We start from the raw sequence: 15926 nt of genomic DNA on the forward strand, positions 1-15926 counted from the left end.
ACCTATTATTCTAGATGGGAAGTCCCTATGGGAAAGATGTAGGCAACAAGCTGACATACTCCGAGAACTGAATCCTGTTTATACAGACATTCTTGCTCCTCCCTCTTCCTCTCAAACAAGGAAGATGAAGCAAAATGGGAGGATAAACTCAGAGGCTCTCTTTGGAGAGGTAAATAAGGAAATCGGTGTTTTTCTAGTGTGCCCAATGGCATCAAGAAACATTATCTCATGGCAAACATGGTCATCTCTCACTGCGGTGCTCAGGATGAGTATAGGCCAAAGGACTGCCACAAAATCAGCAGCAGTTGATTGAACATAATCTTTTGGCAGGAGATAAAGAAGGACAAAAATGCTGTGAAGAACTCAACAAGTGCCCCAATCAAGTCACATGTATACCTTGATATTTGGTGAGACTGAGAAAGACAACGAGTTGTTGGAAAATATGGTTTAGGGCTCTCTCGCTCTCTCCCTCTCCGCCTCCCTCCCCCTTTTCCTTCTCCCTCCCCCCCTCCCCGCCCCAATCTGTAGAAGAACTCTGTGAAGTTCTCAGGTACTTCTGTCAATCACTGCCAGAACCTCCCTTGATCCATTCATTCACAGGGTTGCGAGCCTCCAGAGTTCAGCACAGGCCATCCAGCCCATCCTGTAGCTGAACAAGCATCCTCATATCCCCCACTGAAGGCCCTCGAGCAGCTTAGAGAGTCCCAATTAGGAGAGCACTGGCAGACCATTCCACATGCCCACCCCTTTAGCAAACACTGATTAAGCCCCTATTGCTTAAAGTGTCTTGAATCAGGCAGGGCACTGGGGGAGAAAGAGTAAAGACCGAAAAACAAAGAAGCAACTCCTGCCCTCCTCGAGGGATGTTGTAGTGAAAAATAATATCGTAAAACCTAGGTCACTTTTATGTGTAATTGACACGAACGCACCTTGATCCTGAACTGGCAGGCAGCCCTTGCTACTGTCACTGAGGGGAGCAGCCCTTGTGGAGAAGGAACCTGACACCCTCTGCCAACACCACCACCACCACCACCAACCACAGAGGAGCTGCCACCCCTCCAGCAGCCAAAATGGAAGTAAAGGATCTGATTATAACTTGTGAAAATAAGATGCGGACAGAGCTTGACCCTAGCTGCCCCCAGCTGGTGAAATGGTGTAGCCTTCTACCCTCCCTGAATCTCCCAGGTGAAGTGCCCCTTGACCTACCCATATTTCCCCAAGGAGCTCCAGCCAGCACTTCCCAGCTCAGAAAGATATAGATTATGCTCAGATAATACAAAATCCTGAGAAGAAGTCAGCCTCTCACTTGTAGTTGGGAGCATCTTTCTGGAACCAGGCTCCCCAAAGACACCCGAGGCCAGCCCAGTTTCATAGCATGCAACCAGCCTTTGGAGGCAGGACTCAGTATAGAAACTGAAGAGAGTTCTGGCTGCTCCAGTGGTTAGCTCCTGCCTGACTTGGAGCCCATACAGATCCGGGGGCCGACATCACCCCCAGTCATATGATTGGACAGACCCCAAACCAAAGAGCATTGGACCCCTACCCTCCTAGGCGCTCAGCCAGGCCCCATCCCAAAGCCAAGAGAAGACTTAACTATAATCCTTGATCAACCCCTCTCCTGACCCCTGAGAGGTCTGGTCCAATGCTGGCTACTTTTGCTGTGTGACTGTGTGACCCTGACTTAGTTACCACTTTCCTTAACCTCGGTCTTCTCTCTAAAATGAGAGGCTCCCGGGGGGGGAGCCAAGATGGCAGCTGGAAAGCAGGGACCAGCTTGAGCTCCCTGCCGAGTCCCTCCAAAAACCTATAAAAAATGGCTCTGAACCAATTCTAGAACGGCAGAACCCACAAAACAGCAGAGGGAAGCAGGGCTCCAGCCCAGGACACCCTGGATGGTCTCTGGGTGAGGTCTATCCCACACGGAGCTGGGAACGGAGTGGAGCAGAGCCCAGCCTGAGCGCCATGGACCAACCAGACCAGGAGCCAGGTGGAGGGGGCCCTAGCTCCCTGAATCAGTGAGTTGCGGCAGTTACCTGACTTCTCAACCTACAAACACCAAAGACTGTGGAGAAGGTTAGTGGGAAAAGCTCCAGGAGTGGAAGAAGTTCGTGGTTCGGCTTCCAGCCCTGGGGGCAGCAGAGGTGGGGCAGCTACAGCTGCTGCTGCTTCTGGCCCCAGGCCCACCTGGTGGGAGGAATTAAGTGGTGGATCAGAGCAGGTGTGCACAGCCTGCTGAAGATCTAAGTCCAGTCCGGGTTGGGGGTTCTTGGGGAAGGAGGAGTGCTGGTGTGGCAGAGCTGGCACATCCCCCCAAGCTTGGAACATAGAACTCTTTAGTCTACAAGCAGTCATACCCCACTGAAAAACTCAAGGGCCAAGTTAGTTGGTTGGGAATATGGCCAGGCAGCGAAAGCACACCCAGATTCAGTCTCAGACTTTGGATTCTTTGGTGACAAAGAAGACCAAAACATACAGCCTAAAGAAGATCAACAAAGTCATAGAGCCTACACCAAAAGCCTCCAAGAAAAACATGAACTGGTCCCAGGCCATGGAAGAACTCAAAAAGGATTTGGAAAAGCAAGTTAGAGAAGTAGAGGAAAAATTGGGAAGAGAAATGAGAAGGATGCGAGAAAACCATGAAAAACAAGTCAATGACTTGCTAAAGGAGACCCAAAAAAATACTGAAAAATACACTGAAGAAAACAACACCTTAAAAAATAGATTAACTCAAATGGCAAAAGAGCTCCAAAAAGCCAATGAGGAGAAGAATGCCTTGAAAGGCAGAATTAGCCAAATGGAAAAGGAGGTCCAAAAGACCACTGAAGAAAATACTACTTTAAAAATTAGATTGGACCAAGTGGAAGCTAGTGACTTTATGAGAAATCAAGATATTATAAAACAGAACCAAAGGAATGAAAAAATGGAAGACAATGTCAAATATCTCATTGGAAAAACCACTGACCTGGAGAGATAATTTAAAAATTATTAGACTACCTGAAAGCCATGATCAAAAAAGGAGCCTAGATAATCATCTTTCAAGAAATTATCAAGGAGAACTGCCCTGATATTCTAGAGCCACAGGGCAAAATAGAAATTGAAAGACTCCGCCGATTGCCTCCTCAAATAGATCCCAAAACGAAATCTCCTAGGAATATTGTCACCAAACTCCAGAGCTCCCAGATCAAGGAGAAAATACTGCAGGTAGCCAGAAAGAAACAATTTGAGTATTGTCGAAACCCAATCAGAATAACCCAAGATCTGGCAGCTTCTACATTAAGAGATCGAAGGACTTGGAATACGATATTCCGGAGTTCAATGGAGCTAGGATTAAAACCTAGAATCACCTACCCAGCAAAACTGAGTATCATGCTCCAAGGCAAAATATGGACTTTCAATAAAATAGAGGACTTTCAAGCTTTCTCAGTGAAAAGACCAGAACTGAATAGAAAATTTGACTTTCAAACACAAGAATCAAGAGAAGCATGAAAAGGTAATCAAGAAACAGAAATTGCAAGGGACTTACTAAAGCTGAACTGTTTTGTTTACATTCCTACATGGAAAGATGACATGTATGATTCATGAGACCTCTGTATTAGGGTAGCTGAAGGGAATATGCATATATATATATATATGTATATATATATGTGTATATATATATATAAGTGAATGTGTATGTATGTATATATCTATGTGTGTGTATATATATATATAAAAGAGAGAGAGCAGACACAGGGTGAGTTGAAGATGAAGGGAAGATATCTAAAAGAAATAAAATGAAATTAAGGGATGAGAGAGCAACATACTGAGAGAGGGAGATAGGGAGAGAGAGAATGGGGTGGATTATCTCGCATAAAGGTGGCAAGAGGAAGCAGTTCTGTGGGAGGAGGGGAGAGGGCAGGTGAGGGGCGAATGAGTGAACCTTACTCTCATCAGATTTGGCCTGAGGAAGGAATACCATACATACTCAATTGGGTATCTTACCCCACAGGAAAGAAGAGGGAAGATAAAAAAATAAAAGTGGGGGGATGATGGAGGGGAGGGCAGATGGGGGTGGAGGTAATCAAAAACAAACACTTTGGAAAGGGGACAGGGTCAAGGGAGAAAATTCAATAAAGCGGGATGGGTTGGGAAGGAGCAAAATATAGTTAGTCTTTCACAACATGAGTATTGTGGAAGGATTATACATAATGATACACATGTGGCCTATGTTGAATTGCTTGACTTCTTAGGGAGGGTGGGTGAGAAGGGAAGAGGGGAGAGAATTTGGAACTCAAAGTTTTAAAAACAGATGTTCAAAAACAAAAAAAAAAGTTTTTGCATGCAACTAGAAAATACACAGGCAATGGGGCGTAGAAATTTATCTTGCCCTACAAGAAAGGAAGGGAAAAGAGGATGAGAGGGGAGGGGAGCGATAGAGGGGAGGGCTGACTGGGGAACAGGGCAACCAGAATATATGCCATCTTGGAGTGGGGGGGAGGGTAGAAATGGGGAGAAAATTTGTAATTCAAACTCTTGTGAAAATCAATGCTGAAAACTAAATATGTTAAATAAATAAATTTAAATTAAAAAAATAAATAAAATAAAATGAGAGGCTCCCACTAAATGATCCTTGAGGTCTCTAATTGTTCACAATGTGTAATCCTCTGTATGCCCACCTTTTAAAATTGGAAAATAAAGGGATGTCCCCATGGGAAAAAAAAGAAAAAAATTAAGGAAAATATGGTTTAGGATTAAGGAATGAAAAAGGCCAAAGACCTATAGACTTCTCAGATACCTACATATTTTCATTTAATCAGCAAGCACTTACAGAGTAATTTACTACATGCTAGACAGAGAATTATGCCTGGAGATTCAAGGACCAAAAAATGTGACACAATTCTTGCCCTCAAAAAGCTTACATTCTACTGTAATAACAGCTAGCAGTTATATAGTGTCTACTATGTGTTAAATCTTTACAAATATCTCATTTAATCCTCACAACAACTCTGGGAGATAGGTGCTATTATTATCCCCACTGTACAGATAAGGAAACTGAGGCAAACAAAGTGACTTGCCCGGGGCCACACAGTTGGGAGTGTCTGAATTTAGACTTGAACTCAGGTCTTCCTGACTCCAAATCCAGTGTTCTGTGCATGTCACACAGAGATGCCTGATGTGTTCACAGATAAATAAACACAGGATAGTAACAGAATACATGAAAATCTGCAGAGGATGAGGGCAGAGGAGACTAACAACTAGAGGAATCCAGGCCTCAGGAAAGAGGTGGCATCGGAACTGAACCTTGAAGAGTGCTAGGAACTCCAAGGGACAAAGGTGATGAGGGGCAGGAACCCAGGCAGGGGAGAAAGAGAAGGAAATAAAATGTTGAGTACAAGGAATCGCAGGGAGCTGCTCTCTTCATGAAGTGTGCCAGGAGACCAAACAGTGTAACAAAAAATTAAAAGAACTATATCTTAAGGGAGAAGAAATGACTCATTAGTGATGTGGGATCATTTCCAAATAACCTGCATACTGTGGAAAGGTCAAAACCAAGACCAAACTAGAAGAGACCAAAGAGGACAAGATGCCACATGCAACTGCAATCCTGAAACCTGACTTGTGCCCCCAAAGAGGGCTTATATAAAGGAAAAAAGAAACAAACACCAGGTCTGGTTATGACAATTTTCTATGGAAAGCTTAACTAATGCAAAGCAATCATCACAGTGAGGAGGCTAAAGAGTCCAGAAATGGCCTCAGCACTAAAACTCTGACATCCTTGCCAAGCTAAGGGATGTGGCAAACCAGTATGAACAAAGTTCAGAATGTGAAGCCATTTCAAAACAGAAGATGGACAGAAGATTCCAGAGGAGGAAGTTGTAAGATTTTGAGCAGTGTCACTTCATTAAATTGGGAAAAGTAAAGGAGGGGATCAGGAAGAGGAAGTTGGAAGGGAATGTGGAAGTTTACTAGCCTAAGTCCAAAAAGAAGAAGAAACTGGAGCCAAGGGACATTAAGTGCCTTGCCCCAAATCACCCAGGTAGTCAAGGACAGGAGAAACGAACTGCAGAAAAGCTGGTCGTGAGACCCAACTAAGCTAGTCTGTCTCAAATGCATTTACAGATGATGCTCAAAGTAATCTCCCAGAATTCTATAATAATCAACATTTTAACCAGCGATGACAGTGACAAATGTAGAGCTAGGAAAGGATCTTAGAGGCAATTTGGGATATGCTCTCATTTTATAGGTGAAGAAATTGAGACACTAAGGGGACAAGTGACTTGCCCAGGGTCACACAGCTAGTAAGCGTCTGAGGAAAGATCTGAACTCAGGCTTTCCTGATTCCAGGCCCAGTGCTCTGTTCACTGCACCACCAGCTACCACTGCTTCTGGACTCAATAGGCTCCTAATGAGATACATGAGGAAGCCGAAACAGCACTTAGAAAATGAAGTCAAGAAAAGTAACCAGACAATATCGGCCACTTGGATGATGGACCTGCAAACAATCTGTGTCCCCTTTAACCACAGAAGGTCCATCTGACATGCTTGGGGCCTTCTCTGTGGAACTGAGAGGCTCCTAGGGAAGAAGATGGGCTGACCCTGTCATCTCTTGTTCTTATTATGTGGCCTGCAGATCTTTCCTGATCATGAACTTCTCTGGTCACATCATACAGGTCTACAGTCCTCTAGAAGGCATTGCAGCTTGCTCACACTCACCATGGGCCTGTCCACTGGCCTCTAAGTGATACACACTGTAATTCTGGAAGCTGTAGAGTCATAGCCATCTAGTCACACTAATGGAACGCTGACATTAACAAGAGAGGCCCTTTTTTCTAAGAGAAGTTCAGGGTCATTAAAAAACTTTGCAATGTCCCAAAAGCAATCCAGCCCACTTTGGTCTCTTGTTCAATTCTGAGCTGAATTCACTGCTCATCTACAGAGGTCTTTTCAAGTTCTGATCAAAATGATGGATGAGCTCTGGAGGTTCTAACCCATCTACGTACACACCACAGTCAAAACAAAAGGCATTCTTCATCCAACTGATTTTTCCTTTATGGATGGCTAGGCTAAAATCTTTCAGGAGGTTATGAATCTCATCTAAGAGGCTTGATGCAACAAAGCACAACGCCATTCACAAATAGAAGAATCCAGAGGACCTCATCATCTCTACATAGCTGTGGAAAACATAATTCTTGAACAGAAACTTGTCCATGAAATTTTATGGAAAAGGATGGTGGAAGTTTATGAGCAATATTACCTCAGGAGGGAAAAGCAGCAGACAGTAAAACCAATTCAAAGTTTAAAAGCCAGTTTTTTAACAATCTGGCAAAATTTCTAATTAAGCAAAATTGTCTCAGTCAATTAAGGATGAAACTAGGATGACAACAAATGGATGAAAGAAGGAAAAGATCTGTAAAAATATGTAATACTAAACTCTCTTCACCATCAACAACATTGGAAATAATACTACACTTGGCCTCTAGGTATCACAGCCCTAAGTATGCCTTTACTGGGATGGGAAAGGCAGCTAGACTAGACAAGAATGCACAGAGAAGGAGCCATGCTGTAAGGAAAACTATTGAGGGCATCACAGGAGCAATTCTTAAGATATCTTAAGGAGAGAGAAACACCAAAAGTGTGTGAAATAAAATCTTGTGTTTCACTAATAACACCCCCCCCCCGACCTGAAGCGTTGAGAGACCATCAACAACTCTCAACTTAGATGTCTTGAGAGTCATCTACATAAGATTTCTGTGAGAATAATCCGTACATACGTTGAGGGTATCTTTGATGAGGGTATTAATAGGAAATAGTTGGTTTTATCAAGCAACATTCGGCGGAGCCAAAATGGCAGAGTGAAAGTAGGGACATGCCAGAGCTCTCTCACAAATTCTTTCAGATACCTCTTGAGAAGTGAACCTGAACAGATCTGAGAGAGGTAGAATCCACTAGGAAACAGCGTGTGGCAGATTTCCAAGCCAAGAGAGTCCAGAAAGTCGACAAGAGTGATCTGTTTCACCAGGCTGGAAGAATGCTGGGTGCGAGGAACTACCCCTACTGGACCATACTGGAGCACCATACCGGAACAGAAGCAAGCCCAGCCTGCCGGCTGCAGCAGCAAACCCCAGGCATCTCAGGGCAGGATGGGAACCTGTTGGAACTAGGTGAGACAGAAGAGCAGAGCCTGTGGCAGCAGCAGCTACTACTGGGGCTATCATCCCACAGTCTTAAGGTTTGAAACTCACCTTATTGAACTTCCGGGAGCCATGATGACCGAGTAAACTCTAAGAGCTCTCGTCCTTCCCTTGGTGACCTTGAGTAACCCAGAGAATGCTACCCTAGGAGAAACCCTGGAATAGAGGAGCCAGAAGTGGGAGTTCAGTAGTCTTTTAACTCGGGGAATTAGGGAGACTCCCTCTTGTGGTGAGAGAAGGAGACCAGTGCAGGAAAGGAGGTTAGCAGGCCCCACCTTAGCAGACCAGCGGGAGTTCCTGGGCCCCGGGGGGTGGAGACAGCAAGCACCAACACCAGGACCCCAGGCATGCCTTTGCACAGCCAGGGGAATTGGCGGACACCAGCACAGACCAACAGCTGAAGCCACCTGTGCTACATAGTGCAGTCCTAGTGGAAGAGGAGACTTCCGGCGGCCAGACCACCCCTCACGCTGTGAGCTTCAGTGTAAACTCAGAAAGACTCCACTGGGCCTTGATCCCTGGCACACACCAGCCAGTTCCAGCTCAGCACCAGATGAGCTGCAGCAGTATATAGCTTCTAGCTGACAAAACCAGAGGCCACAGCACACAAAGCCAGTAACCAGGTCCCTACCTCCCAACACAAGAAGCTTGGGACAGAGCCCCCTGGGACCCAGAAGCAGAGATCCACTTTAAAAGCCAGGAAAAAGGCAACCACCATGAAGAAACAAACTAAAACAGTAAAAGACCATTGAATCGTATTATGGGGACAGAGAAGCTCAAAACACAAATTCAGAAGAGGACAGCCTTGATACTATACGTCTACATATCTGAAATCTCAAAAGGGAATATAATTTGGTCTCAAGCCCAAAAAGCATTCCTGGAAGAGTTCAAGGAGGATGTTAAAAGCCAAATTAGAGAAGTAAAAGAAAAATTATAGAATCTAGCAGGAGAAAATGAATCCTTGAAAAGTAAAATTGGCCAAATGGAAAGAGAGAAGCAGAAGCCATCTGAAGAAAATAATTTGTCAAAAATCAGAATTGGGCAAGTGGAAACTAATGACTCTATGAGGCATTAAGAATCAGTCAAACAAAATCTAAAGAATGAAAAAATAGAAGAAATCGTAAAATATCTCATTGGAAAAACAACTGACCTGAAAAACGGATCCAGGAGAGATATGCAAGCAACATTCCACAGCAGATAATTATATCAACACATAATCAATTGACAAATTCAAAGGATATAAGATCCCATTGTGCTTATTGTTTGTGACTTGGTAGAGTAAGGTTCTCTCCCCTTTATTAAGATGTCTCCTATGCAGACATCAAAATTATGCAAGATTTCTTGGAAGACAACAAGAGAAATTACTCTGACTCTCAGATCATTAATATCAGGCAAAGCACAAAAGAGGGTGATGTCAGCTTGTCAAAGATGTTCACCCCTGATTCCCCTAACTGGCAAGATATAAAGCACAGAGTCTAAGCCAAAGACCACCTGAGTACAAACAAAAGACATCTAAGCTCAACTCTGAAGCACTGAGGGAAAAATATTTAAGACACCTGAAAGAAGAGAACATACTAAATGGCTGGAGAAAATAAGGATGATTGGGGGGGGAGGGGCAGTGGAAACTACCAACCTATGCCTAGTTTCTCATCTCTATAAAATGTTCATGAGGATCGTCTATACATGTGCTTTTTTTTTGATGGAAAGGAGAAAGAAACAAACAAGCAGACGTAAAAAAACATGGCCTTCTCCTCAACTCAGTACAACTCTACACTTTCAAAAGTGACTGAAAGGTGCTAAGAATACAAGAGTCTACTGGGTAAGTTTGCTGATTGTTTAAAAGCATTTGCCAACAGCACAAAGAGAGCCCTATTCTCTCTTTCTAAATCTCCCTGGCACATTATGATGGGGAGATTCCTTGATAGAACTAAGCACAGAGGAAACTGCTGTTCCTGGGTACTCTGATTTCTTATATTAAGCAAGGCATAAAACAGTGATGGCCTGTGCCTGCCTCTGGCATCGAGGACGTCCTGCAGAGAATATAAGTGAAAGAGGAATATTCCCTGTGGATAGTGAAGTATCCAAGGGATCATGTTTTCAGGACACATCCCTGTGATGGCACCAAGCCCCAGAATACTGACAGGGACTATTCAGCGAAATCCATACTCAAGCAGGTGAAGACCAGAAAAGAAGAGAGAAGAAATCCTTCTACACGTAAGAAGCTTCAGTTTATTGTTGCTGTTGAGTCATTTCAGTCATGTCCGATTCTTTGTGACCCCACTTGGGGTGTTCTTGGCAGATACCATTTCTTTCTGTGGCTCATTTTACAGAGGAGGAAACTGAGGCAAACAGGGTAAAGTGACCTGCCCAGGATCACAAGTTAGTGTCTGAGGCAGAATCTGAACTCAGGTCTTCCTGGTTCCGAGTCCCACAGCTCTATCCAATGCACCACCTACTGCCCTTCTACACCACCTTACTGGGGACCAAGGGTAACCAGGTAGATTTATGTAGTAATGACCCACGATGTGAATGACAGCAATGGAGAGACACTATTCATCTACTGTAGCAGAGTCAGTGAGACTGAGGGTGACAAAGGAGTCTACAACAATTTTAGAAACAGGTAAAAAGAATGAAAGAACCATCAGATAAGCATTAGGTTTGAGTTTCTGTTCCTACTATGAGCTGAGGTTTCAGAAAACACATATAGTTTTGTTAACTGAAAAGGAAGTGGCTGCTAACAGACTTATCATCTGCGCACCAACAAAGGCAACATAATTCAGGATCACCATTCTACCTGTGCAATCAAATTCGGCCAACACCAAAGTACCCAAGGTAAAAATGAGGTTCAAATAAGCCATGTCAAGCCCACTGCAAACCTTAAAGCATATAAAAATGCAAACCATCAGCATTCATTATTAAAATTATTTTCCTGAAAAAACAATTTCTAAATGACAATCTGCCAGTTCTATCAAGGATTTATGAACTACTTTGCTATTTAGATTGTCTTATAAGGTGATGACATTCTAATCAGTGGCCTAGTTTCTTTATAAGGATGTTCAAATATGTCATTTTGTCTAAAAAAAGCTTGCTTTTAAGTTGGTAATTTTTGTTAAAAAAAAATTAAGATTTCCAGTTTTGAAACAAATCACACAGATTACACCTGTTTCACTTGGAAAAAATATAATCATATTAGAGCAGAGTATAATAGTAAAGTAAATAAAACTGGAAGCTTCTCTCCTTAAATCTGAACCTATACATTATAATTAATAATTATAATTAAACCATAAACAAGGACAGAACTGGGCCTGTGGCTTCCTCAGTCCAAGGAACTCTGGAGTGAGGAAACCCCCTCCACCAAAACAGGTCAGTACTTTCTCTGCTCAAACATCAAGGTAGCAGTGGCTTCTCCACACCAGTATGTGTCACAGTTAAAAACTGAAGATTGATTTTAATTCTATTTTGCTAAGACTTAGTCAAGCTAGATTTAATATTCCCTTTGAGGTTCCTTCTCCTTGTAAACCTCACCCACCACCTAGATCCCAGAGAAACTTGCCTAAAGGCAATTACCTCCACCTGGGTAACCCCACCCATCATCACCTACTTTTCAGAGAAATTTTATTAACCTAAAAGGTCAAATCTCAGCAATATAAACCACTGTAGGAACTTCCAACACCTGAGAACTTTTTGTATTGTGACCACTCTTGACTGTGACTAAGGGGGTGTCAGAAAGGACAGTCCAAATAATGTCATCTCAATTCTGACTATGTCATCGCCAGCCAATCAGAAGAAGACACACCCATTTCTTCAGATTTTGCTCAACTAGCTAATTGTTATAAGAGACCCTGTCAGCCCTCACTCAAGGTCTTTGGTCATCAAGAGAGGGCACTGATCCATTTTAGTGGGTACTGCTAACCTAACAAATAAACTGACTGGACCCAGAACTTTGTCTCTCAGAATTTCTATCACAACAAAAGGCATACCTTAAATCCAGATCTTTGTAGCCTGGAGGCCAGCTTTGTAGCCACTACCCTGTGCTGCCTCAAAATATAAATATAAATTATGATTCATCCTAGCTCAACTTCAATTTTGTATCACTGTCACTAACAGTCAACTCAACTCCCAAAGTTAAAAAAAAAAATCCTGCTGTACACTCAATGAATAAAGTAGGAAAAAGATACTGATATCCCTACCTCCTCCTCAGAGTCACTGTCAAACACCGACGGCTTCTGCAAAACAGGTTTCTGCAACTGCTGTGCTTTCTTTGGCAAAATGAGCCCATATCTGCAGAAAGAGAATGGAAACCACACCAGTAAACAGCTTGTTAAATATTTGAAAATGTAATCACAGCCTCTTGTAACCTCAGAGGAAAATGTAAAGAACTGCACCCGTACTGCTGGACTTGGCTTTGTCACATGAATACATGTTAAAACAAAACAATGTTTCTGGAAGCTTATTCCAAATTTTTTTTTTTAATTTAACATGCCACATGAGATGAGGCAGCATGAGAGAATCCTTAGTCAGAAAGACCTGAGTTCGAATCCTACCTAAGATACTGAGCTGTGTAACTCTTGACAAGTCAATCTGCTGCCTCTCTGAGCCTCAGTTTCCTCATCTGTAAAAGGAGTTTAGCCTCCATGGCCTCTAGTACGCCTTCGAGCTCTAAGACCGTAGGATTATGGGAACTCCCTGACATGATTACTTCGGGTCCTGCGGGACTCAGGGCCACAAATGCCTTAACTCTCTGAAGAAATGGTTACGCCAAAACTCTGTGTTCTTTCACCCCATCGCCAGGAACCAGCTGTACCCCTTAGTAGAACATAAGCAGCCTGAAGGCAAGGACCGTGTCACTACTGAATTGATATTTCCCTCCTTCTACCCCAGGGCCTGGCGCACAGAAGACTCTTAATCCTTTTTAAAAAATTGATTCTGTTTTAGTAGAAAGCAAAATGAATCTTGTTCAAGAGAAACCCGGCAGGTGCTCCAAGGGTCTCTACAATGGAATAATTTGGGGGTGGGGGGAGTAGGGTCCAAACCTGTGATTTCATAGGCAACACAGGGAGAAGTCCCTCTCCCAAAAAAGACCAAGGAGGCCCTGAGAGGTTAGCTGATTTCGCCAGGGTCACAGGGCCACTATGAGTGAAAGAAGTTAAACCTTCTGAGTCTGGGGTCCGTTCTGCACCCGCTAACCGGAGCTTGCCCTCCATACGACAAGCTTACAGGTCAAAGGCAGAGAAGGACTTTTTGTACAAGTGCATACACATGCAGAATGTCACACAGCTTTCTCTCAGGTGGCTTCGGGGTGTGTCCAGAAGCCAGATTCTTCTGCAGGAGTCAGGACCAGGGTCCTCGGGTTGGGCGGGTGCCTCTTCTGCACACCCTCCTGTTCAACGCCAGCTCCCCCCACAGCCCAGTGTCACAGAGCGCTCTGGCTCTGGCTGGAGGACCCGTGTGACCTTGGCTGAGACCCTCACTCCTGCTGTGAGCTTCCTCCTCTTTAGCCCGAAGAAGCTGGAGGAGCCCACTCTAGATGATTCCAAGGCACTGAACCTCCTCTGTACAGGCAGGACCCCACAGCAGAGGTTCTTACCCTGGGGTCTATGAACGTGTTTGAATATTCCAACGACCGTATTTCACTGGAATTAGCTCGCTTTTTATTTTAAACATATCTCATGTGCTTTTTAGTGCATTTAAAAGCATGATTCTAAGAGGGGCTTCACGAGGGGTCCATGACATGAGATGCTTAAAGCCATTAATGATCCACATTTTTTGCTCCCTAGACCCCTTTGGCAATCTAGGGAAGACCACAGACCCCTTCTCGGAGCGCTGTTAAATGCACAAAATTAAATACTGCGGAATATGATGATGATGACAATATCCGGGATTTGCAGGACTTCACTTTGACTTGTTCTGTGTTTTATATTATTATAAATCACGACGTTTAACTTGTATTTTGTCTCATTTGATCTTAACGACAGCCCTGGGTCCTAATATTATCCCCACTTTACAGTTGAGAACACTGAGGCTGAAACATGGAGTGCCTTGTCCAGGGTCAGCATGTATTAAATGCCTATGTGCTAAGCCCTGGAAATGCAAGGAAAGGTAAAAGACGGGCCCTGCCCTGGGCGAGCTTACAGTCTAACGGGGGAGGGAGGTTGTCTCCTAGCTAGGGAGTGTGGGAGGATTCGAACTCAAGTCTTCTGGCCTTCAAATCCCGCGCCCTTCCCACTGCACCACTCACGTCACTCTTACAGAGACTAACCAAGGAAAACAACCACGAACCTAACTTTCTTTCCCGCTTACGTTCACGAACCCCCGAGATTCTCTCCACAGACAGACCCCCGGAGTCGAGTGTCCTCCCCGCGCGAGGTCCGCGGGCCCCAAAACTGAGGCCCGGCCCTCCACCCCCACCCCCGCTGGAGGTACCTGGCCCCGCCCCCACTGTGATGCGCAGAGGGGGAGGGGAACCTCCGCTCCACCCTGCTCCGGCCCGGGGCTGCTCCCAGTCCCGTCCCCCCGTCCCCGAAGCCCTTCCTCGACCCGCTACTCTTTCCTCCCGACCCACCGCAGGCCAGACCCCAGCCCCAGCTCCCTCGGCACTCACTGCCTGCGCGGGGACGCCATCTTGCTCCGGCCTACGCTCGACGCCGCCGCGGGAGAGTAAAGCTAGCGGCGACGTCAACGCCGACGCCCGCAGATTCCACACCCAGACGCCCGCAGATTCCACACCCAGACGCCCGCAGATTCCACACCGACACCCGCCGCTGGCTCCTTCTTTCTCCCCGCCGGCTGCAGCGGCTGAGGGCTGACGCCACCGCTCCGAGGTGCTTTTTTTTTTTTTTTTAGCCAATAAGAACTATTTGATCGGAGGCTTTTTTAAGGTCACAAATTGTCTGTCGAAAGTGCTGACGCCTCCTCCCGACGCTTACCTCGAGCTGTACGGTAAGAGAGGAGGGGTCGGAGGACTCGAGTTCAGATGACGTTCAGCGAAGGCAAAGATCCCCCGGTCATTGATGTAGAGCAGGAAAAGACCTCAGAGGCCTCGTAGGAGGACCACGCCATTTTACAGATGGAGAAACTGAGGCCCATGGCGGTGTCTCATTGACGTGTTGTCTAAGATCCCATGGGGTGTCCGAGGCAGGATCTGAACCCAGGTCCTCCGACGCCGGAGCCCCGGCCCTTTTTACGCAGCGTTTTGCCACTGGGTTCTAGACCTACTTTTGGAAAAGAGCAGCCTCATTGAGATTTTATTCACTTGATGGTGTAAAGAGGAACTGTTTTTTAAAATCTAAGTTGGAAATTCCGCAATTACGTATAAAACTTTTGGGGTTTGTTTTTGGTTTTTAGTAATAAAGCAGCCTGGGCTGAGAATGCAAAAAAAAAAAAAAAAAAAGCCTCCTTGCTGTTCCCTGAACGAGACGCTTCATCTCCGCCGCGGGGCCTTTGCACAGGCAATGCTTCATTGCCTTCAGTCCTCTCCATCCCCGAGTCTGCTTTTTGGAGCTCCAGACAGCTCTCAAAGCCCAGTCAAGGGTCATGGAGACGTCTTTCCTGGTCCCCTCCCCCTCCTATTGCTGATGTCTCCATTCCTCAGTATCACCGAATATGCGTGTGTATATGCATATGTTAACTATGTATAATATAATGCTAAATATGCATATGTGTGCGTTAAATATGGAATATGATATATTAAATATTATTATACGCAGGCATAGCGTGGAAATACTGGAGATACTGCTCGTTTGGTTCCAGACCACC

General features: G+C 44.8%; 2 protein-coding genes across 3 annotated transcripts in view; both read right to left on the reverse strand.

The window, feature by feature from the left end:
• Positions 1 to 14870, reverse strand: part of NSRP1 (nuclear speckle splicing regulatory protein 1) — a 56175-nt gene extending 41305 nt beyond the window's left edge. The window contains exons 1-2 of one of the 2 annotated variants that reach the window (XM_036769178.1): positions 14773 to 14870; positions 12362 to 12452 (exon numbers count right to left, since the gene is read on the reverse strand). In XM_036769178.1, the coding sequence (XP_036625073.1) occupies positions 12362 to 12452; positions 14773 to 14792 (111 nt within the window). In that variant the 5' untranslated portion in view covers positions 14793 to 14870. Of the gene's footprint in view, positions 1 to 12361; positions 12453 to 14772 lie in introns of those variants that run through there. The other variant, XM_036769179.1, reaches the window with a different exon arrangement.
• The window catches only part of EFCAB5 (EF-hand calcium binding domain 5), a 136523-nt gene continuing 135400 nt past the window's right edge, over positions 14804 to 15926 (reverse strand). Inside the window, exon 24 of the mRNA XM_036768146.1 lies at positions 14804 to 14957. Coding sequence (XP_036624041.1) covers positions 14804 to 14957 — 154 coding nt within the window. The remainder of the gene's footprint in view (positions 14958 to 15926) is intronic.

This window comes from Trichosurus vulpecula, chromosome 7 (genome assembly GCF_011100635.1).
Source record: "Trichosurus vulpecula isolate mTriVul1 chromosome 7, mTriVul1.pri, whole genome shotgun sequence".
Taxonomy (NCBI): domain Eukaryota; kingdom Metazoa; phylum Chordata; class Mammalia; order Diprotodontia; family Phalangeridae; genus Trichosurus; species Trichosurus vulpecula.